Source organism: Halichoerus grypus, chromosome 1 (genome assembly GCF_964656455.1).
Source record: "Halichoerus grypus chromosome 1, mHalGry1.hap1.1, whole genome shotgun sequence".
In the NCBI taxonomy this organism is placed as follows: Eukaryota; Metazoa; Chordata; class Mammalia; order Carnivora; family Phocidae; genus Halichoerus; species Halichoerus grypus.
In genome coordinates this window covers 208,895,722-208,919,037 of record NC_135712.1, presented here as the reverse complement: position 1 = coordinate 208,919,037, position 23,316 = coordinate 208,895,722, and the positions used below count along the sequence as shown (strand labels likewise).

The 23,316-nt window shown below is 55.6% G+C and overlaps 3 protein-coding genes across 9 annotated transcripts in view; 1 reads left to right on the top strand and 2 right to left on the bottom strand.

Annotated features, from left to right (window-relative positions):
• The window catches only part of S1PR5 (sphingosine-1-phosphate receptor 5), a 23,193-nt gene extending 13,582 nt beyond the window's left edge, over positions 1-9,611 (bottom strand). Inside the window, exon 1 of the mRNA XM_078055772.1 lies at positions 9,541-9,611. The gene's annotated coding sequence lies outside the window, so the exon portion shown is untranslated. The remainder of the gene's footprint in view (positions 1-9,540) is intronic.
• ATG4D (autophagy related 4D cysteine peptidase) lies at positions 8,830-15,250 on the top strand. Of its 5 annotated transcripts, none has more exons than XM_078055738.1 (10): positions 8,844-9,398; positions 9,943-10,026; positions 10,103-10,276; positions 10,568-10,844; positions 10,919-10,983; positions 12,523-12,749; positions 13,680-13,758; positions 13,838-13,914; positions 13,999-14,118; positions 14,684-15,250. In XM_078055738.1, exons 1-10 carry the CDS (start codon positions 9,167-9,169, stop codon positions 14,864-14,866), a joined length of 1,518 nt encoding a protein of 505 aa, XP_077911864.1. In that variant the 5' UTR covers positions 8,844-9,166; the 3' UTR covers positions 14,867-15,250. The 5 variants fall into 5 exon arrangements, with proteins under 5 accessions (XP_077911876.1, XP_077911869.1, XP_077911873.1 ...); XM_036109274.2 differs by having other exon boundaries at positions 8,848-9,398; positions 12,619-12,749; XM_078055743.1 differs by lacking the exon at positions 13,999-14,118 and having other exon boundaries at positions 8,837-9,398.
• On the bottom strand, positions 12,744-23,316 carry KRI1 (KRI1 homolog). 3 transcript variants are annotated; one of them, XM_036109270.2, is made up of 19 exons: positions 23,177-23,316; positions 22,991-23,064; positions 22,127-22,232; positions 21,642-21,750; positions 21,329-21,383; positions 21,202-21,251; positions 20,827-20,923; positions 20,672-20,749; positions 20,279-20,409; positions 19,854-19,980; positions 19,642-19,737; positions 19,382-19,552; positions 18,208-18,283; positions 18,025-18,113; positions 17,809-17,935; positions 17,593-17,723; positions 16,562-16,626; positions 16,374-16,472; positions 12,744-12,953 (listed from the first exon to the last, which is right to left on the bottom strand). In XM_036109270.2, the coding sequence occupies exons 1-19, from the start codon at positions 23,268-23,270 to the stop codon at positions 12,905-12,907; spliced, it is 1,824 nt and encodes a 607-aa protein (XP_035965163.2). In that variant the 5' UTR covers positions 23,271-23,316; the 3' UTR covers positions 12,744-12,904. The 3 variants fall into 3 exon arrangements, with proteins under 3 accessions (XP_035965163.2, XP_035965161.2, XP_035965162.2); XM_036109268.2 differs by lacking the exon at positions 12,744-12,953 and adding an exon at positions 14,876-15,797; XM_036109269.2 differs by lacking the exon at positions 12,744-12,953 and adding an exon at positions 14,876-15,797 and having other exon boundaries at positions 21,202-21,248.

Here is a 23,316-nt window from a genome sequence, read left to right as displayed (position 1 = left end):
ACTTTCTAAGAACATAAGAGCACAGGAGATAACATTTTTGAGCCCCTCCGTGTTTTGAAATGTCTTTGCTTGCTCCTCGCACTTGATCACTATTTTGGCTGGAAATAGTGGTCTGGAGTAAAAGGCCTTTTCTGTCAGAATTTTGAGACCATAGATCCACTGTCTGTTTATTTCCAATGTCTTTGACTTTGCTGTTTGTGCTGCCAGGAATGCACTCCCTTCCTTTCTTTTTCTGGCTCATTCCTCCTCATCCTTTTGATCCCATGATGGACATTTCGAAGGTAAACCAATAGCTCTTAACTGGAAAACTCATCCAATTCCGTGACTGCCTGGACTAATTCTGGCCATCGGAATGCAAGTGGAAGTAGAATCCCTTCTCTATGTCAGTCACTTCTGAGCAGAGACATCGAAAAGCCCACCCACGCCTCTCCAGTCTCCCTCTTGTCCCTCTGAGCCGTCTGAGGCAGGGAGTCCAGCATGGCGCAGCCACAACATGGTGGGTGCCTCAGCAGCCCGGGCCCCTGCCTGACGGTGTGGAGCCGAGCCCCTGCCAGCCCACAGAGGATGAGTAACACAAGGGAGAAATAAACTTTGGTTGTGTTAAACTACTGTGCTTTGGACATGTTTGTTCTTGCAGCGAAACTGGACTTAGGCTAATCCAGAGTCCAACTTGAATGTGGCTTCCTCAGAGACGTCCTCCTGGGTCGCAGCCACTGAACTAAGATTACTTCCCCCTCTTGGCAGCTTGTAGTTCCCGACGTGACCCTTACTGCTATCATAACTGTGAAATTATTTGTGTAACGAGTTTAGCATCAATCTCCCGCATCCCCCCTCCAAGACCCCAAGAGGAGAGAGAGTGGTATTTGGCTTACTTACCCAGCGCTGCAGCCTTGAACCCAGGACAGAGCCTGGTCCTCAGTAGATGTTCAGGAACCATTTTTTTTTTTAAGGACTTTTTATTTTTTATTTGACAGAGGGAGAGCCCAAGCAGGGGGAGTGGCAGGCAGAAGGAGAGGGAGAAGCAGACTCCCCGCAGAGCAGGGAGCCCGACTCGGGGCTCGATCCCAGGACCCTGGGATCATGACCTGAGCCGAAGGCAGACGCTTAACTGTCTGAGCCACCCAGGCGCCCCAGGAACCATTTGCTCAATGACAGAAGAGCTTTACATTCTTTCAGCCGGAAAGACAGCAATGAGCAGAGTGTATTTCTAGCACATTTCCTCACACAACTCTTGAGGCATGAGAGACAGCACAGGATGGCCTCAAGGAGGCAAGGAAGTTTGACAAGGAGCGTGATTGATGGTGAGAAAGCATCTGTCTGCGTATTTAGGTCTCTTCAAGAGTGTGTAATTTATTCTAGCAACTGCTCAGCCCGGGAGGGATTTCCAGGGCATGATGTATTTCACTGAGGGGCATGGGAACAGGGTGGAGAAGCATAGAGGCATTCTTGGAATTGCTGAGACCCAGAAGGAAATTCAGGCAGCGACGCCAAGATGCAGTCACCGGGAGACGACAGTCCTACCGTATTGGGCTCCACTCGAGTGCACTTCTGCGGCTGTGCCCTGACCGATTTGTTCCTTCGGCTTTGCTGAGCCGTCGCTGACATACAACAAACCGCTCGTGTTTCCGATGTTCTGGTTCCTCCACGTCCTCTCCAGCACTTGGTGTGGGCAGTCTCTTTCACTGTAGCTCTTCTGGCGGGTTTGTTGTGGGATCTGGTTGTCCCGTTGTTTTTTGCATTTCCCTGACGGCTGCTGATGTTGAGAATCTTTCGGGTGCTTATTTGGCATCCGTGTATCTTCTTTTGTGAAGTCTGTTCAAAGCTCTTACCAGTGTTTTCACTGGGTTGCGTTCTACTTTTTAAATGCATGGTGGGGCGCCAGGGTGGCTCAGTCGTTAGGCGTCTGCCTTCAGCTCAGGTCATGATCTCAGGGTTCTGGGATCGAGCCCTGCATCGGGCTCCCTGCTTGGCAGGAAGCCTGCTTCTCCCTCTCCCACTCCCCCTGGTTGTGTTCCCTCTCTCGCTGTGTCTCTCTGTCAAATAAATGAATAAAATCTTTAAATAAAAAATAAATGCATGGTGACTCTGAAGATTATCCCTGGGGATAATAGGAGCTCCCCTGCTGGATGACCTCTATATCTGAGCCTCTCTTTCCTCATCTGTAAAAGGGGGATAATAAATGTACCTACCTTGTAGGGTAGTGCTGAGTGTTAAGTACTTAAGACAGGTCAAGTCAGGGGGCACCTGGGTGGCTCAGTCAGTTAAGCGTCCGACTCTTGATTTCGGCTCAGGTTGTGATCTTAGGGTCATGAGATTGAGCCCCGAGTTGGGCTCCATGTTCAGCAGGGAGTCTGCTTGAGATTCTCTCTCCCCCCTGCCCCTCCCCTGCCTCTTGCTCACTCTCTCTCTAAAATAAATAAATAAATCTTAAAAAAAAATAAAATAAAAGACAGGTAAAGTCAGTAGGGAACTGATCTGGAGCCCTGGAGAAGCCAGCTGTGGAGACTCAGAAACAGCTGGGAGGAGGCTTTGAGGATGGCTAAGTTCTATAATCATTTAGTCATTCAACAAACAGTTATTGTGCATCAGTTGTGTTCTAACACAAGAGACACAAGGGAGTGGGGATGTCTGGTTTTCTCTTGTCATCGCCAGCTCTAGGTGCAGGCATGTTGCAAGGGATGATGGATGTTCTTGAGAGAATAATGGAGTCAGAGAGTCATAGCTCTTGTCTTTCTAGGGCTTTCACTCTCACAGGGGCACCAGGATTCACGAGCAATGACACAGTTGATTAGGAATTATTACAGCTGTGGTCAGGGGGAGACTGAGAACAGATAAAGGGCCCTAGCCCGGGGCACCTGGATGGCTCAGTCGGTTAAGTGTCTGCCTTCAGCTCAGGTCGATCTGAGATCGAACCCCATGTCCAGCTCCCTGCTCAGAGGGGAGTCTGCTTGTTCCTCTCCCTCTGTCCCCCCTGCCCCCAGGCTCTTGTGCTCATTCTCTCTCTCCCTCTCTCTCCTTCTCAAATAAATAAAATCTTTAAAAAACAAAAAATGACCCTAGCCCCATGGAGGTCAGGACAGGCCTCAGGGCAGAGGTTGGGCAAGCTGAGGCCTGAAGGGGAAGAGGCACCAAGAGGCGATATTAGTTTCCCACGGCTGCCCGTAATAAATTAGAACAAAGGGCTGGCTTGAAACGGAAACGTATTCTCTCACAGTTCTGGGAGCTAGAAGCCCAAAGTCAAGGTGTCAGCAGGTCCCTCTCTCTCTGAAGGCGCCAGGGCAGAGGAGAGACTCCTTCCTTGCCTCTTTCCTAGCATCTGGCGGTAACTGGCACCTCTGTTTTGTAGGTGAATAACTCCAATCTCTGCCTCCGTGGTCACTTGGCCTTCTTCCTGGTGTCTGTGTCTCTCTGTCTTCTCTTCTTACAGGGACACTAGTCACTAGTCGTCTTGGATTCAGGGCCCACGCTAATCCAGGATGACCTCATCTTAACTAATGCCATCTGCAAACTATTTCCAAATAAGGTCACAACCACAGGTAGCTGGGGTTAGCACTTCAGCATGTCTTTCTGGGAGAAACAATACAGTCCAAAGGCGGGCTGGCCCGGGACAACACTGGGATTTGGGATCTGAGGTGGTGGCGCCAGTTGGCACCAAACAAGTCTGGTGCAGCCCAGTGGGGGGTCCTGGGGTGGGGGTGCCTGGCGACTGGTTTGCTTAAGAGGATGGGACCTTGCAGGAGGAGGAGGAGGGGGAGAGGAATGGAAGAACGAGTTGAAAGAGCAGGGTCAGCACAGATGGAGATATAGAGCAGGAGCTGAACAGCTCCAAGGGGTCAGCCCTGATTCAGGCAGAGGTTGTCTGGGGAAGGAAGGGCCCAGGGGACCAACTGCATCTAGGATGTCACATGTCTGGACGTGGGCCATGGTTATATTTCCTGCACCGTCCAATACAGTAGCCACTGGCCACATGGGGCTGGTGAGCGCCTGAAACGTGGCCAGTCCAAATTGTGAAATACACATCGGCTTTTGAAGATGGCACCTAAAAAGGTAAAATAGCTCAATAATCATTTTTTATACTTAGTACATGTTGAAATGATCATATTTTGTATATACTGAGTTAAATAAAAAGTATTGTTAAACTTAATTTTAGGGGTGCCTGGGTGGCTCGGTCGGTTGAGCATCTGCCTTCTGCTTGGGTCGTGATCCCGGGGTCCTGGGATTGAGCCCCATGTCAGGCTCCTTGCTCAGCGGGGAGTCTGCTTCTCCCTCTGCCTGCCGCTCCCCCTGCTTGTGCGCTCTCTCTCTAACAAATAAATAAATAAAATCTTAAAAAGCAAACCAAAAACAAACAAAAAAACCCCCTTAATTTTGCCTGGAGTTCCTGGCTGGCTCAGTCAGTGGAGCGCGCGACTCTCGATCTCCGGGTTGTGAGTTTGAGCCCCACATTGTGTGTAGAGATTACTTAAAAATAAAATTTTAAAAAATTAATTTTACCTGTTTTTTAAATTGATTTTTTATTGAGATACAATTGACATATAACATTGTATTAGTTTCAAGTGTACAACATGATTTGATATTTGTATATATTGCTAAATAATTGGCACACTAAGTTTACTTAATATCCTTTACCTCACATGGTTACAAACTGTTTTTCTTATGAGAACTTTTTTTAATTAAAAAAAATTTTTTTTTAAGATTTTATTTATTTATTTGAGAGAGAGAGTGAGAGAGAGAAAGAGCACAAGAGGGGGGAGCGGGAGAGGGAGAAGCAGACTCCCTGCAGAGCAGGTAGCCTGATGCTGGACTCGATCCCGGGACTCCAGGATCATGACCTGAGCCGAAGGCGGTCGCTTAACCAACTGAGCCACCGAGGCGCCCCTGAACTTTTTTTTTTTTTTTAAAGATTATACTTATTTATTTGACACAGAGAGACACAGTGAGAGAGGAAACACAAACAGGGGGAGTGAGAGAGGGAGAAGCAGGCTCCTGGCTGAGCAGGGAGCCCGATGCGGGACTCGATCCCAGGACCCTGGGATCATGACCTGAGCTGAAGGCAGACGCTTAACGACTGAGCCACCCAGGCGCCCCTCACACCACGTTTTCTTTATCTATTCATCCACTAATGGTCAGTTAGGTTGTTTCCAGGTGTTGATTATTGTAAATAATGCTGTGGTGAACACAGGAGTGCAGGTATCTCTACGAGATCCTGTCTTCGTCTCCCTTGAATAAATACCCAGACGTGGGATTGCTGGATCATATGGTATCTCTCTTTTTAATTGTTTTGAGGATCCTCAATCCTGTTTTCCACAATGGCTGCACCAGCATACACTCCCACTAACATTGCACCGGGGATCCCTTTTCTCTACAATCTCACTAACACTTATAATCTTTTCTATAATAGCCATTCTAACGGGTGTGAGGTGGTATCTCATTGTGGTTTTTTTTTTTAATTTTTTTATTGTTATGTTAATCCCCATACATTACATCATTAGTTTTAGATATAGTGTTCCATGATTCATTGTTTGTGCATAACACCCAGTGCTCCATGCAGAACGTGCCCTCCTCAGTACCCATCACCAGGCTAACCCATCCTCCCACCCCCCTCCCCTCTAGAACCCTCAGTTTGTTTTTCAGAGTCCATCTCTCATTGTGGTTTTGATTTGCCTTTCCCTGATGATTAATGATGTTACCCACCTTTTCATGTACCTGCTGGCCATTTGTATGTCTTCTTTGGAAACCTGTCTATTGAGATCCTCTGCCCATTTTTTTAAATTAGATTGTATTTTTCTAACATGGCTACTAGAATTTTGAATATTATATCTCACATTATGTATCTACCGAAAAGCACTGCTCTAGATTTCTTTGGTGTATAGAAACTGTTCATAAAAATAACTTGATAGGGGCACTTGGGTGGCTCAGTCGGTTAAGCGTCCACTCTTGATTTCGGCTCAGGTCATGATCTCAGGGCTGTGAGATCAAACCCTGCCTCGGGCTCCGTGCTGGGCATGAGCCTGCTTGGGATTGTCTCTCTCCCTCTCCCTCTGCCCCTCCCCCTTCCTCTCTAAAAATATAAAAAATAAATAACTTGATAAATAGGTTCTTCCAGCTGTTGGGTGGATTAGAGGCCTCAGAGTTGGCAGCCGGCTGCTAGCGTTGGGGGCCAGACCGGGAGGGCAGCGGTGAATAAGAATGTCAATAGCAGGGGCACCTGTTAAGCATCTGCCTTTGGCTCAGGTCATGATCTCAGGGTCCTGGGATGGAGACACGCGTGGGGCTCCCTGCTCAGTGGGGAGTCTGCTTGTCTCCCTCCGCCCCTCCCACCCCCTGATTATGCACTCTCAAATAAATAAATAAATAAATAAATAAATAAATACAATCTTTAAGAAAAAAAAGAAGAATGTCAATAGCAGCAACACTTCACACGGAAGTCGTGGGAAGAATGTCAATAGCAGCAACACTTCACACGGAAGTCGTGGCTGGTGTGAGCCAGGCCCTGTTCTTAGCCTTCTGCGTATTCCTTTCATCCTCCCAAACCCGAGGAATTAGGCACTATTGCTAAGCCCATTTGGCAGATGAGGAAACTGAGGTGTAGGGTGGCAGGGTCACCTGTCCAAGAGGCCTGATCACCACATCTGCCTAAGTGGCCATGACTATTGTGCTGCTTCAGGAGTATGAGGACAACTGGGGACAGACAGACTCTGCTAAAGGAAGCAAGGGAGGCTGGGGGTGGGGGTGGGGCAAGGGTGTGGGAGGAAAAGCCAGCGGGGGTGAAATGCAGGACCAGTTAGGGGCACACTGAACCTGGGGAGCCTGAGGGACATTCCAAGGGGGACACATGTGGAGGCTGGACCCCGGGCTGGGGCCAGAGACCCAGGTGGGGAGATGAGGTGATTATACTCATTGGCAAGGGGGAATGAAGGGCAAGGAATCCAGGGCCCCACCGTATCCCCCGAGGAGGGGGTGGTCAGCCACCAGATCAAATGGAAGGGGGTCACCTGTGGCCCCCACATACCATCTGCCCCTTGCAACAAGTTCTCTTTCCATTCCATATATTATTTGTTGCACTTACTGTGTTGTTGAGCACCTACTGTGTACATGCAGGACACATGCTGAGTGTTGAGGAGCCAGCAGTGACCAAGATGGACAGAGTCCCCTGGCCTCGTGGTGTGGTGGGGACAGAGGTAATAAATATACTATATATTTATTGGTGGTGGGGACAGAGGTAATAAATATAGCATATATATATAGATATGATCAGTGCTCTGGTCTGAATGTTTGTGTCTCCCCACAAAATGCATATATTGAAACCCTAGCCCCCAGTGTGATGGTATGAGGAGGCAGGGCCTTTGGGAGATGATCAGGGGTTAGATGAGGTCATGAGGGTGGAGACTCCATGATGGGGTTAATGCCAAGAGGAAGACAGGAGATCTCTCTCTCTCTCTGCCTCTCACTGCACACACCAGAGAAAGGCCACGTGAGGACATAACCAGGAGCAGGGCCCTCACCAAGATCTTGGTGGTTGTGGCACCCTGATCTCACGCTTCCACCCTCCAGGATCATGAGAAAGAAATGTTTGTTGTTTCAGCCACCCAGTCTGCAGTATTTTTTACAGGAGCCTGAACTCAATCAGGTTGTGGTAACTGCTCTGTGAAAAAAAAAAAATAGCAGGGAACAGGAAAGGAGTCCAAAGGAGGCGGTGGGGTAGATTTTGAGCATGGTCAGACTGTTGGGATGACATTTGAATAAATTCCTGACAGAGGTCCAGGAGGAGCCCGCCATGCAAGGATGGGAGGCCTAGGTGGGCAGGGGGAACAGTTCGAGCAAAGGTCCTGGGGTGGGATTGCACTTGTTGGATTTGAGAAAGGAGGCAGGTGTGGCTGAAGGGAGGTGCAGTGAGGGTAGAGCGGAGGAAAAGTCAGGGAAGTGACCATCTTTTTGTACCCTGTTCACATCCCACAGCCTCATCCTATCTCCTGCAGCTGGCTGAGGACAGTGCCCTCGGGCTGGCCACTAGAGGCCACCCTCTCTGCCATTTACAGGGTCACAACCACTGTCATCCACCTTTGAGATTGTGGCTTGTTTACTCTGACCCCTGACTGTGCCTGTAATATCATGCTAAAGCGCTTTACACGGATGGGCTCAGCTCGTCCTCCTAACATTCCCGAGTCAGATGCATTGACAAATTTTTTTACAGCTTTGAGTTATAACTGACATACTGCAAATCACACACATTTCAAGTGTCCAATCTGATGAGTTTTCACATCTTGTAACCCAGCATCACGACCAAGATAGTAAACACATCCACCATCTCAAAAAGTTATATTCTAGCCCTTTTTTGTCCCTCCCTCTAGCCTCTCCCCACCCCACCCCCAGACACCCAGAAATTGATCTGCTTTCTGTTACTAGAGATGAGGCTGCATTTTCTGGAGTTTTAGGTACATGGGACCAGAGAGTATATACTCTTCTTTTTTATCTGGCTTCTTTTCCTCCGCAGAATTATCACGAAGATTCGTCTATGTTTTTGTATTTGAGCCCCTTTTGCTCCTGAGGGAACTGAGGCACAGGGAGGTGTGACTTGGGGGCGCGAGGAGGAGGAGGTGTCACACAGGTTCGGCCCCAGAGCGGCGCGGGTCCCGGATGCCCAGGCCGCCGAGGGGCGCTCTGGCGGGTGGGACGCGGGCAAGTGCACTCACGCGCGGGCCCCCCCCCCCCCGGCCGGCCTCTCCCTGCGCGCCGCCGGGGGCGGGGCCGGGGGCGGGCCGGGGGCGGGGCTTCCCGGCTCTGGGGCCTCCGATAAGGGCCTGCGGGGCGGGGGGGGTGCTCGGGCGCGCCTGGGCGCTGCGATAGGGTGGCGGGGCGTGGTCGTGGGGCGCCGCGGGGAGGCGCCGCGGCCGAAGCTCCCGGCGCGTCCACCCGGAACCGGGCCCGGCGACCCAGGCTGGGGCCGGGCGGGGCGGGGCGTCCGGCCGTGTCGCGCCCGCCTGGCTCACGGAGCCAGGGCCGCTAAAATGGCGGCGGCGGCGGTGACAGCGTCCCGCACCGGGGCCGGGGGCCTGGCCGCCGCGTCGGGGGCCGACTAGCGCCTTCCCGGGCGCCGCGGCCCGCCCCCCTGGGCGCTCGCGCGCGGCCCCCGCCCGGGCCCTCGGTCCGCCCTCCCGGCGCGCCCATGAACTCCGTGTCGCCGGCCGCCGCGCAGTACCGGAGCGGGAGCCCGGAGGACGCGCGCCGCCCCGAGGGCCGCAGGCCGCGGGGCCCCCGAGTCCCCGACCCTAACGGCCTGAGGCCCTCTGGAGCCAGCGGCCCCGCTCTTGGCTCGCCAGCGGCCGCCCCCGGGGAGCCGGACGAAGTGGACAAGTTTAAGGCGAAGTTCCTGACGGCCTGGAACAACGTCAAGTACGGTGAGGAGGGGGCGGGCCCGGGGCTTGTGTTCTGAGATAGGAGCGGGCCCAGGCAGGGGGCTTAGAGGCCGGTGGGAGGCGAGGGGAGCCAGACCCTGGCCCTGCCGAGTATTCCACCATGTGCCCTCCTCCTGTGACTCACCTGTGGGTCCCCCGCCCTGCCCTGCCCCGGGCGGACCTGCAGCAGGTCCAAAAAGGAATGTGTTTTCAAGTCTCAGCCACTCCCGGGTGACCTTGGGCAAGGTTTTTTGCTTTTCTGTGCCTTCATTTTTCCCCTCTGTAAAACGGATACAATCATCAGAACTGCTTTATTCATCCTGAATTGATGGCAAACACTCACGTGGCCGTTACTAGGGTCCCTGCCTCCATCGGAGGGGAATCCGGCATGGATCGCCCAGGGCCAGCCCTGAGATGGGACGTGGGATGGTGTCCGCTTCACAGACCGGGGTGGGGGATGGAAGCGCTGCTGCTGTCGTAACTGTTGTGTTACATGTCTGTCGAGCCAGCGCTTCATCTGGCTGGGTGCTGCCCCGCGTCTCCCCAGGTTGGGCAGTCAAAAGCCGGACCAGCTTTAGCAAGATCTCCAGCGTCCACCTCTGTGGCCGCCGCTACCGCTTTGAGGGCGAGGGTGAGCCGGTGGCCCCAGGCCGGGGTTGAGGGGGGCCTGGTGTGCCTGGTGGCAGCTGACAAGCCTGCTCTTGTAGGTGACATCCAGCGTTTCCAGCGGGACTTCGCGTCCCGCCTGTGGCTCACATACCGCCGGGACTTCCCGCCCCTGGCCGGAGGTGGCCTAACCTCGGACTGTGGCTGGGGATGCATGCTGCGCAGTGGGCAGATGATGCTGGCCCAGGGCCTGCTGCTGCATTTCCTGCCCCGAGGTGAGTGGTGGAAGGGAAGGGCGCCCTAGGAGCGTCCTGCCAAGCACACAGAGCAGCAGGGTCAGAATTGTTTGTAAACTAAGCTTAAATGTATGTGAGATTGTGTGCAAAGTATGTTTTGCAGGGTGGGGGGGGGGAGTGAGAGTTGATACAAGTTGCAGGAATGTGAATATTGTTGGTAAACCTGGGGTCTCAGGAGCATTAGAATTGTACAGAAAGCATGAGCAAATGGGAACTGTGACCCCCACCGCCCCACCAGCACCCTTTGACTCTGTACTCCATCCCCACCAGACTGGACATGGGCCGAGGGCACGGGCCCGGGCCCCTCTGAGCCATCAGGGTTGGCCTCTCCCAACCGTTACCGTGGGCCTGCACGCTTGATGCCCCCGCGCTGGGCCCAGGGCACCCCTGAGCTGGAGCAGGAACGTCGGCACCGGCAGATAGTGTCCTGGTTCGCCGACCACCCCCAGGCCCCCTTCGGCCTACACCGGCTGGTGGAGCTTGGGCAGAGCTCAGGCAAGAAGGCGGGGGACTGGTATGGGCCATCTCTGGTGGCACACATACTCAGGTGAGGGCCGCTGCAGGGGACACGGGAGCCACTGGGTTCCCCCAGGCACTCAGGCCTTCCCTCTCACCCCCCAGGAAAGCTGTGGAGAGCTGCTCAGAGGTCACCCGCCTGGTGGTGTATGTTTCTCAGGACTGCACAGGTAAGAGACTGGAAACCAAGGTCCCAGAGTTCTCACCCTGAGCCAGTCGCTACCTCAGCTGCGTCTGAGGACCTACCTTCTCAGAGGCTGAAACGAGTTCTGGGGCAGAGGAAGCCTTGGAAAGGATTCGAGGCGCACACAGTGGGAGGTGCTCAGGACCCCTCTGCTGCCTCTGGAACCAGCAGAGGAAACGTTAGGGGTTTCTCTGCCAGTGATAGAATAGAGGACATAAGGCTTCCCTCTCTCAGGTCCAATCTACTCTTACTCTGTAAACAATTCTAACATGTACAAAAGTCTGCTCTCTGCCTCACAGGATTGTTATAAGGATTAAGTGAGTAAATAACACAAGTTAAACCATTTGAGCAGGGCATGTCACATAGTGAGTGTTCGCCAAATATTAGATATTATTATTATTGTTCCCCACTATCCTCCAAATCAGTTTCTTTCTTTCTTTCTTTTTTTAAATTTTATTTGTTTATTTGACAGAGAGAGGGAGAGAGAGCAAAAGCAGGGGGAGCTGCAGGCAGAGGCAGAGGGAAAAGCAGGCTCCCTGCCGAGCAGAGCACCCAACATGGGGCTCGATCTCAGGACCCTGGGATCATGACCTGAGCTGAAGGCAGACGTTTAACCGACTGAGCCACCCAGGCGCCCCTCCTCCAAATCAGTTTAGATAGGGTCTTCATTAATAGGAGCCTCAATGGATCAGTGTCAGAGAATCTACAAAACCTATGAATTTTTATATAAAATTGTAGATGTTTGGGGTGATATTTGATTTTCACAGATGGTCACTATCTTAGTCCGTTTGGGCTGCTATACCAAAAATGCCACAGACGGGATGGCCTATAAATAATAGGAACTTATTTCTCATAGTTCTGGGGGCTGGGAAGTCCAAGATCAAGGCACCGGCAGATTCGGTGTCTGGTGGGGACGCACTTCCTGGTTCATTTTGCCGTGTTCTCACATGATGGGGGGCCGGCGAGCTCTCTGGGGCCTTATACAGGCACTGATCCCACTCATGAGGATTCCACCCTCATGACCTAGTCCACTCCCAAAGGCCCCGTCACTTTGGGGGTTAGAATTTCAGCATCTGAATGTTGGGGGGACACAAGCATTCTGACCATAGCAGCTGTGTTTCCAGAAGGGTTGAATCCACTTTTCTGGGAGCCAGGAAGGGGCTTACGTAGCAGTAAGGGAGGACGTGGGAGAATGGAGACCAGCAGATTGGACTTGAGGAGGAGGGACACGCAGGGACATTCAGCAGAGGGGCAGACTGCGTGGAGCTCCCGTTTCCATATTGGCAAACTCACACGCTGAGTAAGTAAAGACTAAGCAGGCCCGGAACTGGGGAGGTGCTCCGGGCTGCGGGGAAGGCTCTCTGCCTCCTCCTGGTTTTATGTTCTTCATCTAAATCTCAGGGCCTCAGTCACCCGCTCTGTAAAACGGGGATGTCTACACCTGCCCGGAGGCCCTGGAATTGTCGGGGGGTAGAGTCTGGGGTGGGTGGGGCATGAGGAAGTCCTCCGTTTCCATTGATGACAGGAGTGGGACTCTCCGACGTCGCAAGGGCACGTGGAGGGCCCCGCTCTGAGGTTCGAAGGGCGGGTAAGAATGTAACCTGCTGCATCATCCTCCCAGTGTACAAGGCAGATGTGGCACGCCTGGTGGCCAGACCGGACCCCACGGCCGACTGGAAGGCCGTGGTCATCTTGGTGCCAGTGCGGCTGGGCGGCGAGACTCTCAACCCCGTGTATGTGCCCTGTGTGAAGGTAGGTTCGGCCAAGTTCCACTAAGCCTCCCCTGGGAGCCGCACAGCCTTCTGTAGCTTGGGTCAGGTGTTCCTGCTTCCTTCATCCGTCCATCTGGTTACCCAGTAGTTAGGGAGCACCCAGTACGTGCCAAACGCTGTCCCAGCTGCTGGGTTTCAGAGGCGAAGAGGCAAACGTTCGTGCCCTCTGGGAGCAGACATTCTACTGGGGGAAGGACAGACAGCGGGTCTGAAACCAAACTGATAGCTGTGGCATTTGAACCTTAGATTCTAGAGGAACGAAAACTAACACTGCGAGGGGCAGAGGGGGTTGGCTACAGCCTAGGAAAGCCCCTCTCCAGCCAGGGCAGATGAGGAGCCAGAGTGCTCCAGGCAAAAGGAATGGCAAGGCTGGAAAAACCCTGGGGTGTTTTCACTCAGAATAAAGGCCGAAGTTCTCCCTACACCTGCAAGGCTTTGTACCATGCCCCTGCCCGTGCCTTGACCTCATCTGCCCCCACTCTCCTTCCCACTTCTCTCTGCCCCCACCACATGAACCTCCTCACTGTTCTCAGAACACACAGGCCTCAGGGCCTTTGCACTCGCCGTTCCAGCCGCTTGGAGTGCTCTTTCCCCAGAGATGCACTCCTAACTCCCTTTCTTACCTCCTTCGGGCCTTTGCTGCAATGTCACCTGTCAGTGAGGCCTTTCTGACTCCCCTACTTAAAACTGCAAAGCCCTTCTCCCTTCTTTATTCTTCTCCCAGTGCTACTGCCTACTGACACATGGCAGAACTTACTCGTCTTACTCCTTATTCATCTCCTACACTGGAACGTCAGCTCCATGAGAAGGGGCTGGGTTTGCACACATGCGGGGTTTGCTAAGAGCTTCCCAAGGGCCTGTTCCACAGCACCTGCCCGGAGTATACTCCCCGCCGCTTTTCTCCCTGCAGGAGCTCCTGCGTTCAGAGCTATGCCTGGGCATCATGGGGGGCAAGCCACGGCATTCACTGTACTTCATCGGCTATCAGGGTAGGCCCGCCCCATCCCGCTCCATCCTGCCCCCCCACCCTACCCTTCCTCAGCCCCCCTCACGCCTCCACCCCTGCAGATGACTTCCTGCTCTACCTGGATCCCCACTACTGCCAGCCCACTGTGGATGTCAGTCAGGCTGACTTCCCCCTGGAGGTGAGCCGGGTCAGATCCCTAGGGTGGGGCTGGGGAAGGTGGAGGAGGCCGGGGCCCTGAGCTTCCCTCATTTGTATGCCCCAGTCCTTCCATTGCACCTCACCCCGAAAGATGGCCTTCGCCAAGATGGACCCAAGCTGTACAGTGGGGTTCTATGCTGGAGACCAGAAGGAGTTTGAGACGCTCTGCTCAGAGCTGACCAGGGTGAGCCAGGAGTGGTGGAGGGCAGAGGGCAGGGGGCAGTGAGGGGGTAGAAGAGGAAGAGAGACCTCGAGTCCAGCAGACCTGGGGAATCAAGACTGTTATCCTGCCCACAAGCTACAAAAGCCTGGCTAGGACTGATTGGACCAAAAGAAGGGCAGGAGATGAAAAGTTAGGGACATCATTGCTTGAAGGACAGCTGCATCCATGAGCTCCCCGTCTCACGGTTCTACTGTCCCATCAGGGCCTCACCCTTATAGTGGCAAGGGGTGGCCACCGGCCTTTCTGGGCACCCACCTCCCTGTTCAGTGGAAAGGGAGCCCTACACTCCCAGAAGATGCAGCAAAAATCCTAGGGTTGCTCTTCATTGGTCACCCTGGGTCATGTGCCCATCACAGTGGCCAGGGAATGGAAGGTGCTGATTGGCTGGCCTGGGTCATCGCCCTGGAGGGATGAGAGTTGAGCTCAGGAAGTACCTGATAAATATACCTATTAGGATAATTATACCTGTAGGACAGTGAATATGGTTTGGGGACTCTCCAAGCCACTCTCCCCCTCCTCCCGCCAGGTCCTCAGCTCCTCCTCAGCCACCGAGCGCTACCCCATGTTCACCGTAGCTGAGGGCCATGCTCAGGACCACAGCCTGGACGACCTCTGCTCCCAGCTCTCCCAGCCAACACTGCGGCTCCCTCGCACGGGGCGGCTCCTCAAAGCCAAACGCCCAAGCTCTGAGGACTTTGTGTTTTTATAACGGGTGGGGTTGGGGGAGAAGATGCGCACTATTTATTTTTTTATTTATGTCATGCTGGGTGTGGGAGCTTGAAATCTGGAGGTGATGGGTCTTCCCGTTCTCACCCCCTTGACAAGTGCAGCTGAGACCAGTCCAGGAAACCTCGGAACTGGGGGCCATCCCAACAGGGGCAGAGCCAGTATGCCTCTCTCCGGCCGGCTGGGCCCTCCGCACAGGGCAGGGAGGGAGGGCTCCCAGACACCCACTCAGGGCCTGACTCAAGTACTGTAGTTTGCACTGGACCACCTGTGCCCCTCGCTGGTCCCAAAGCTCCCACCCTGCCGAAGTCCAGGCGTGGTGGGGGGAACTGCGGCCACTGGGGGCTAATAAAGCCGTTTCACTTGACTGTGGCTGGCCCAGCATCTGCGGGATGGGGTCCGAGGTGTGTCTCAAGGGGAGATGGGGGGGGAAGCTTGTTAGGTAGGCCTCGGCTTCCATGTCTGTGAGACAGGAAGACTTCTCTGCCCATGAGTCCACACGGTCCATGAGGGACATGCATGAGGAGTGCGATGGAAGGGAGGAACGCCAGGGCCCCTGCCTGCTCCCTGGAGCTCAGGGGCCGCTCTTGGGACCCTGCGGCTTCCTCCGTTGCCGGGCCAGCTGGCGGAAGTGCAGCCGTTTGGGGTTGAGGCCAAAGGCCTGCAGTCTCTGGCGGCTAAACTCATGCCCTCCAAGTGTCACGGTGGGGCCCAGGAGACGCGCCTTCCTGCCCCTCCTCCGCCTCTGGGGGATTGGCTTCTGGGTGTGTGACACGGGGACTGCTTCTTCCTGTGCTGGGGGGCTCCCAGGCTGGGGCTGCTTCCTGCGGGCCCCAGCAGGTGCCAGCAGCTGCCCGGGTGGGCCATCTTTGTCTCTCTGTGGCTTCCCTGTGGCTTCCGTAAGCGTCTCCGTCCTGAGCAGAAAAGTGGAGGCTGAGCCCAAGCTGGTCATGATTAGGCCAGTTCCTGAGTACACATCCCCCATTTTCCAGATGAGGAAAGGAGAGGCTCAGAGGCAAGGCACCAAATCCGGGGCCTGCGTCGGGTTCAAACCCAAGTCTGACACCAAAACTGGGCCTTTTCTACTGAACTCTGAGACTCAATTGCATTGCTGAGCACTCTGGCTTTTTGAGCCTGAGCCTATACTAAGCTGTTCATGGAAATTGATTTATTGCAGCTTTAAATCAGCTCTCTGAGGTCCTATCACCCGTGCTTTATAGATCAGGAAATAATGGGCATAATAATAATAATACCTATATGGTATTTCCTATGTTTTAGGCACTTTATATGAATTCACTTAATCCTCAAAAACCAACAAGAAACGAGCCATCTTAACCCCTTACCCTCATTTTTAAAATGAGGAAGCAAGCCCAGAAAGGGCAAAGGCCTTGCCCAAGGTCACGCAGCTGTGGCCCGGGACGAGAAAAGAGGCCCCGTTCCCAGGCCCAATGGGCTCCCAAGCCCGCCCTCCTCCAGCCGGTGACACTCACCTCTCTGGGCAAAGTGACTTGAAGATCTGCCTCTTTTTCCAGGAGTTCTGGGCCTTCTGGCTGTACGTCCTCTTGTCCTGCAGTTCCTCCTGCTCTGACCTGGGGGTGCCCACAGACGCGCCTATTGCCGGGAGCTTTGGGAGGTCCCCCGCCCCCCCCCCCCGGCGCACCTGGCCCAGCCCTGTCACCTGTACATGCAGGTTTTCTTCAGGGAGCACCACCGGTTCAGCTCCTTGTCGTCGGCAGCGAGGATCTGCACGGGAAGGGAGGGAGGGGTCCTGCTGTGTGAGCCCTGGGTTGGGGGTGCGGGGGGCTGGCTTTCGCAGCTTCAGCCGCCTCACTGGTCAAAGGCGGGTCATGCTACTACCACTCGGCAGGGATGTCACCACAGCAGGAGAGGACTGCTTTCTGTGGAGGCCACTGGATGTTTTTGGCAGCGGGCATCAGATGGGGAAACTGAGGCTCGGCAAGGCGCTCCTTGCCCTAGTCAGGTGGTCGGGAAGTGGCTGACCTCAGATTCCAGTTTGGGCCCAGGGGGTCCCAGAGCCTCACTCGGGCACCATGGTCCCAGCAGCCTCAGAACAGGCAAGGGGCTCGGCGCCATGGCCAGGTCTGCCAGTTACAGATGAGGCCGAGGCTCCCACCTGCAGGCCTCAGTTTCCTCAACCAGGGGGTGGGCAAGCCCCTTAGAAACTACTGAAAGGCTGCCGGGGAGACTGAGGGAATGCAGAAAGTACGGGGGGCATAAGCGTGGGCTTTGCTGGCCATGACTGGTGAAGCCCCCACGGCCCCCACGGCTGAGGGGCGAGCGCCGCTCCAGGAGCCGCACACGTTCACTAAAGCTCCACAGCCACGATGTGGGGGCTGCGGTTAGGCCCATTTTACAGATGGGGAAATGGAGGCACAGCGTCCTGGGTCACAGCTGGTGAGTGGCCACAGCAGGATTTGAATCTGGGCCATCTGTTTCCAGAGCCCACCCAGTCCTAATGGCCACCCAACTGCGGATATTAGCTAATAGATTTAACAGTACTATTTACGGCGCGTTCTAGGGCAAAGCACTGTTGGAAGCCCCCCGTCCGAGGCAGGGGAACGTTATCAGTACTGGTGTTTTCCAGAGAAGGAACGGGGGGGGGGGGGGTCGCAGCATCTGCTGGCTGCACACTCCCCCTTGCCCACGGGGCACCCCCCCCCCACGCTGGGCACCATTGTGGGGCCCCACCTCCTCGGTGCTCAGCCCGAAGTCGCAGGGAACCACGGTGCGGTACTTAAAGCGACAGGGCAGGTCGTCAATGATGTCCTCGTAGTCCAGCCGGTAATACTCGTCCAGGTACTGCTCGAACGTCTTGTCTCCTGTGCAGGGCGGGAGCCAGGCTGCCAGGGTGCGCCGGGCCCCGCGGAGCCCCCGCCCGCCCACCGCCACCAGCCCGGGCCTCACCAGGGTCGAACACCGGCTTTTCCTGCCCCACAGCCGCGGCGAAGGGTGACTTGCGCTTCTTCTTGCCCGTCAGGGGGGCCTCGCGCGGCTTTTTCCGCGGCTGGCTGGGGTCGTAGTCTGCATCCATCTGTCGAGATGCCAAGGTCAGGCCAGCCGTCGGCGGGGAGGGGCGGCCCCGTGTACCCCCCCAGGTCCCCCTCTGCCCATGGCACCTACATTGAAGTCGGGGTCCTCGCAGTGCAGCTCCTGCTGATTCCAAGCTCCACCCTGCTCAGGCCCAGCCCACGTGTCCCAGTTCCAGTCATCTGGTTGCAGAGGCCACAGAGGTAGGGGGTCAGGGTGGAACTTCGGACTTCAGACCCAGCAGCTCCCCCAGGCTGGTGCCCCCGGGGCCCTCACCTTCAAGCCCTTCCTCTTCCTCAAAGTGCGGCTTCTCCTCCTCCACGGTGCCATAGTACTCGTCCCCAAAACACCTCTGGAGGGTCAGGGCCCGGACGATCAGCAAGGCCCAGTCCCCGCCACAGTGGTACTCCTGCACCTGACGTGGCTCCCAGCACCCTCCAGACCTAGCTGCTGACGTGAGGGGAACCCTGTGTGACCAGGCCCCTCCATGCCCCAGTGCCCCCTGCTGCACTGGGCACCATTCTGTTCCACAGAGCCACCGTTCTTTCCCTCCCACAGGCCTTTGCCCCTGCGGTGCCCCCTGCCTGGTGCGCTCCCTCCCTCCTTGGCTGCCTAACTGCTCTTCAGGCCTCAGCTGCCTGCCCTGACCCACTCACCACCACGCCCGACAAAGTCGATCCGGGACTCCTCTAAGACCCCACCTCCCCCTGCACGTCCCCCCCACCACTCTGATCGCTGGGGGTTATAACTGTATAGTTTAGACTGGGAGCTCTGGGAGGGCAGGGACCGACCGCTTTGTGGCCTGGTGCTCAGTGACTATGAGGCTGGTTCTTGCCATTCCATGAGCTCCAAGAGGGCTGAAACTGCTGGGCCCTTGATGGAACCCCAGCACCCAGTGGGTGCCTGGCAAAGGCAGATATTGCAAATCATGTCATTTATTAAGCACCTACTATATGCCCAATGCTGGGCTGCATCTCTCTGCATTCTCACAAGCACCCCCAAGAGACAGAAACTACCTCCATTTACGGAGAAACTGAAGCCTATGCATCCTCAGTCCCCTCCCCTGAGCTCGTAGGCTTGGTCAGGGGTCTCTTTGGGGTTCACAGGGTCCCTGCTGCTTTCCCCATACAGCCCTATTGCCTGTTTCTGTGGCCGGATGCTATGTCCCCTCAAACCAACAATAAACATTAATGGCAACAAGTTTCAAGGACCCACAGCCACTCCCTGTTCCCTGAGCGTTACCAGTTTTTATGTGTACTTCTCTCAGGCTATCCTTACACCGGCCCTGAGGTACACAGTATGGTTGAACCCACTTTACAGGGAGAAAGGGACACACGCTCAGAGACGGCAAGTCACTTCTCTGAGGCCACACAGCCAGGAAGCAAGCACGGATTCCAGAGCCTTGTCCCAAGCAGCACTGCATGGCTGGGGTGGGGCGCAGGGGCCGCACCTGCATGAGCTGGTCGTGCCGGGTGGGGTCAAAGTCGTCCTCGAGGTCCCGCTCCTCAAAGCCCAGTGTCTCGTTGCCTGTGACCTGCCGCAGCCTCTCCAGCCTGGCCAGAATCTCCTTCCTTTTCAGGTTCTTCAGCTGCTTGAGCTCTTCCTGCTTCTTCACTTTCTCCTGCGGGTGGCAGGCCCGGGGGAGAGGGAGGGCGTGAGCTCTCCCCGCAGGGTGGGCAGCCCTCCCCATCCCGGCAGCCCCACGCTCACCCTCCTCTTTCGCTCCCGTGTCTCCTCTCTCCTCTCCTTCCTGCGCTCATCCTTGCGGCGCACAGAGGACACGATGCTTCGAGGGTAGGTCTTGACCTGTGGGCAGCAGGGGAGACCAGAAGGGCCACAGAGATGATTCTGGGCTCTCCCGGCCCGGGCCCCAAGGCCCAGGTCCCCCCTAGCCCCCCAAGCTCCAGCCCCGGGTCCCGCACCAAGGCCGAGTCCGGCTCCTCGAAGCGGAAGTTGTACTTGTGCTCAAAGTCCTCCTGCTTCTTCAGAAACAGCTCCCCCTCATCTGAGGAATCGTCCACGACTAGCTGGACCGGGAGGCTGGGGCCCCTGAGGGACAAAAATGGGGCAGGGCTGGGGGTCAGCTGAGCCCCTGCATTCCTGTGTAGCAGCTGTGGTAACGCACTGAATCCTCACAAGAGCCCTACTTTGGAGGCACCCCCATTTTACAGATAGGGAAACTGAGGCACAAAATCCAGTGACAGGGCCACCTAGCTCCAGAGCCCACACGCCGCAGGTCCTCCTCACAGAACAGTAACTCCGCTACCATCTGTGTGAAGAAGTAAACACCTGGTGCCCTTTGCCTTCTGGCACTGGCTCCAGGCCCCTGGGGGACATGGTTGCTTACCCTTCCTCCTCCTCTGCCTCCTCTTCCTCGCCTTCCTCCTCCTCCACGTAGCGTTTGTTGAGGATATAATCCCGCAGGAACTGCTCTCCTTCATCCAGCTCTGGGTTGTTCCAGTACTCCTTGAGGTGGGTCTGGGGGTGGGGGGTGGGGAACAGGACCCAGGTCAGGGACTTGTGGGCAGGGAAGGAGGGTGGGCTTGGCTCCATGTGGACTTAAGTCACTGAAACTTCACAGCCAGCCTATAAAGTAGGGGGGACAATTTCCATTTTACAGGAGTAGAAACTGGCACCCAGAGAGGGGCACACCCCGTCTTCAGACTAGGGGCTCTTGGCTACTCCCTCAAGGATTGGTTTCCAGAAAAAGCCTGGAGACGGACCAGACCTGAGAACTCACCAGTTCCTTCAGGGTGTCAGGGTTGTGAATCTCCTTCTGCCCCTTCAGCCACTCCACGTAGTCCGCATCCTCCTGGGCCTGCGGGTAGGCCAGCGCTGAGGGTCTGGGGACCCCTTCCTGCCACCAACCCCCAGCCAGCCAGGCCCAGCACCCACCTTCTCCTCCCTGGTTTTGGCCCGTTTCTGCAGCAACCCAGAGCCACCTTCCCCGGCACTGTCCTCATCATCGCTGTCCTCCACGAATGCCCGGAAGCTGCCCATGTGAGAGAGTACGCCTCAGGAGACGAAGCCTGGTCCCTGCCCACAGTCCCAAGATGAACCCTGTTTACTAAGTCCTGGGCTCTCCTCAATAAGCTCAGAGCAGTACTGTGACATAGAGGGCGTCATCAACCCCATTTAACAGACGGGGAAACTGAGGCACAGAAAGACTAAGTGATGTGCCCAAGGGCACACAGCCATGAAGTAACAGGGCTGGATTTGAACTCAGGCTCAAATCTGATCCATCTGGCTATTCAGTAGGCCCAGGCTCACCTTTCCTTGAGTTGTTTCTGTTCTTCTACGTAACTCTGCGACGAGATCTGCTGCAGAGAGAGCGACGTGGGCCTCAGGCCCAGCCCCAGGCCCCTCAGCCCCCAACCGGGGCCTCCACTCCACCTACCTGGAATCTCTGATCGGAGGTCTCTGCATCTGAATTTTCCTCATCGACATATTTGCTGTGTAAGGACAAATGGGGGCTTCAGAATAGACTCCCCACAGCTCGTCTGTCCCCACGGGGTGGGGAGCTGTTACGAGCAGCAGTTGGGGGGCAGTGCGGTGCAGATGGGTCACGGACACTCCTGTTCTCTGGGGTTCCCTCAATCCTGGTGAGTCACCACCAGCTTCTTCCCATCTCTTCTAAGACTCCCATGCATCCGCCTGCCCTGGGAAGGCTCGGGGGAGGGATGGGGCGGGGGGTCAGGATCTCTCCTCACCCTTCTTTCTCCAGGATAACCTTCCTTTCATAGTCCTTCAGGTACATAGGCCGTATCTTCTTTTGCTTCTCTTTGGCTTCCTCAGCTTCCTCGCTCTCCGAGGACGATACTGTCGGGTTGCCAGAAGACACCCGCCATCACCCATAACCCCCTTCCTTCCCCAGGTGGACAATCCCACCGGGCGTGGCCAGGGTCAGACCACGATTTCAAATATCACACTTGTACTACATGGTAGTAGCTGGCTGGGCTCACTCAGTAACACATGCTTTGAACAGGGTCAAGCACACAGTCATTATTAACAAGTAATAACCTAAAACACTCCGCTAAGCACTTCCGGCATAGAACATAAAGCATATATGGTATGAGGGTTCGTCGTCACAAAAACCAGTAAGGCAATGAGGAACCCGGGCTTTAGGGAGGCGCAACCCCAGACCTGCTTTCTTTTTTTGCTTTTTTTTTTTTATTATTTTTTATTTTTTTCAGACCTGCTTTCTGATAGAAGGTGGCATCCTTCTGATAAATGCGGGGGTCCTTCTTCTTCAACAAGGAGAGAGTCCTATAAAAGTCACGCTCTTGCTGGGGGTCAAATTCCTAAGGCATGAGAAGGATCGGGGATGACTTCAGAAGGGAGATGGTGAGAGCCCTGGTGGAGGCTGGGGGACACTAAGTAACAGAGCAGGTGGGCTGAGAGGGTGTGGAAATTAGGGTGGGGGGGCATACATTAGGAGGAAGGAGAGAGATCCAGCTGGACAGAGGCAGGTTGGGGGATGGAGGGTGGGTAAGAGGGGCGGTGGGAAGATGTGAAGCAGGTGACAGAGGAAGAGGGGCCCTCGTGGGGGCGGACTGGGGCGAGCCACACAAAGGTACAGGATCTGAGATAGAGGAAGGTAATGGGCAAGGGGAGGATACTTCCTGGGGACAAAGGATTGACGTGGGGGCTGGTGAGCAGAGAGGACATATGTGGGACAGCAAGCAGGGGCCGGGCTGCACAGTGAGGCCCCCAAGATCAGGGCTGATGTGAGAAGGTGAGTGCCCCATGTGGCAGAAGGATGTTCCACTTCCGGGGCTGAGTCGGCCCTGACAAATGGTTAAACTCTTGCGGTCGCACCTCACACATCAGGATGGACAGGTGGATGGTGGCGGGAGAGGGGAAGTAGGGGGGCATCTGGCCACCGCCTGGGGATGGAGAGGGAGCTGTGTGTCCTTCACGGGACTAGGAAGAGGTGGATGGAAACTCCCGTCGGGTGAACTGCGGTTGGAGGTTAGCCGCCCTCCGTATATCGGGGTCGGGAAGCGGTGGGGGGCTTGGATGCTTCCCGAATGTACGGCACCGGGGTGAGAAAGCTCACCACGCGCTCGTCGCTAGAGTCAGACTCAGAGCTGGAGTCGCCGCCGCTGTCCCGGTCCCCGTAGCGATCTTTAACTGCGGGGCACAGATGGGAGCCCCCCAGATCAGCGTGTAGGACCAGCTGAACCCCCACTTCCCGACTACCCGGCACGCGCCGCCGCCCCGCGCGCATGCGCCCCGCACTCACGCCGCTGCAGCTCCTCGCGCTCCCGGTAGCGGCCGTACCGCGCGGCAAACGCCGCGTTTACACGAAGGGGCGACGACCCGCGCGGTTCCGGCATGGCGACTCTGCGGCCCACTGCGCACGCGTGCGGCGGGTGTCCCGAA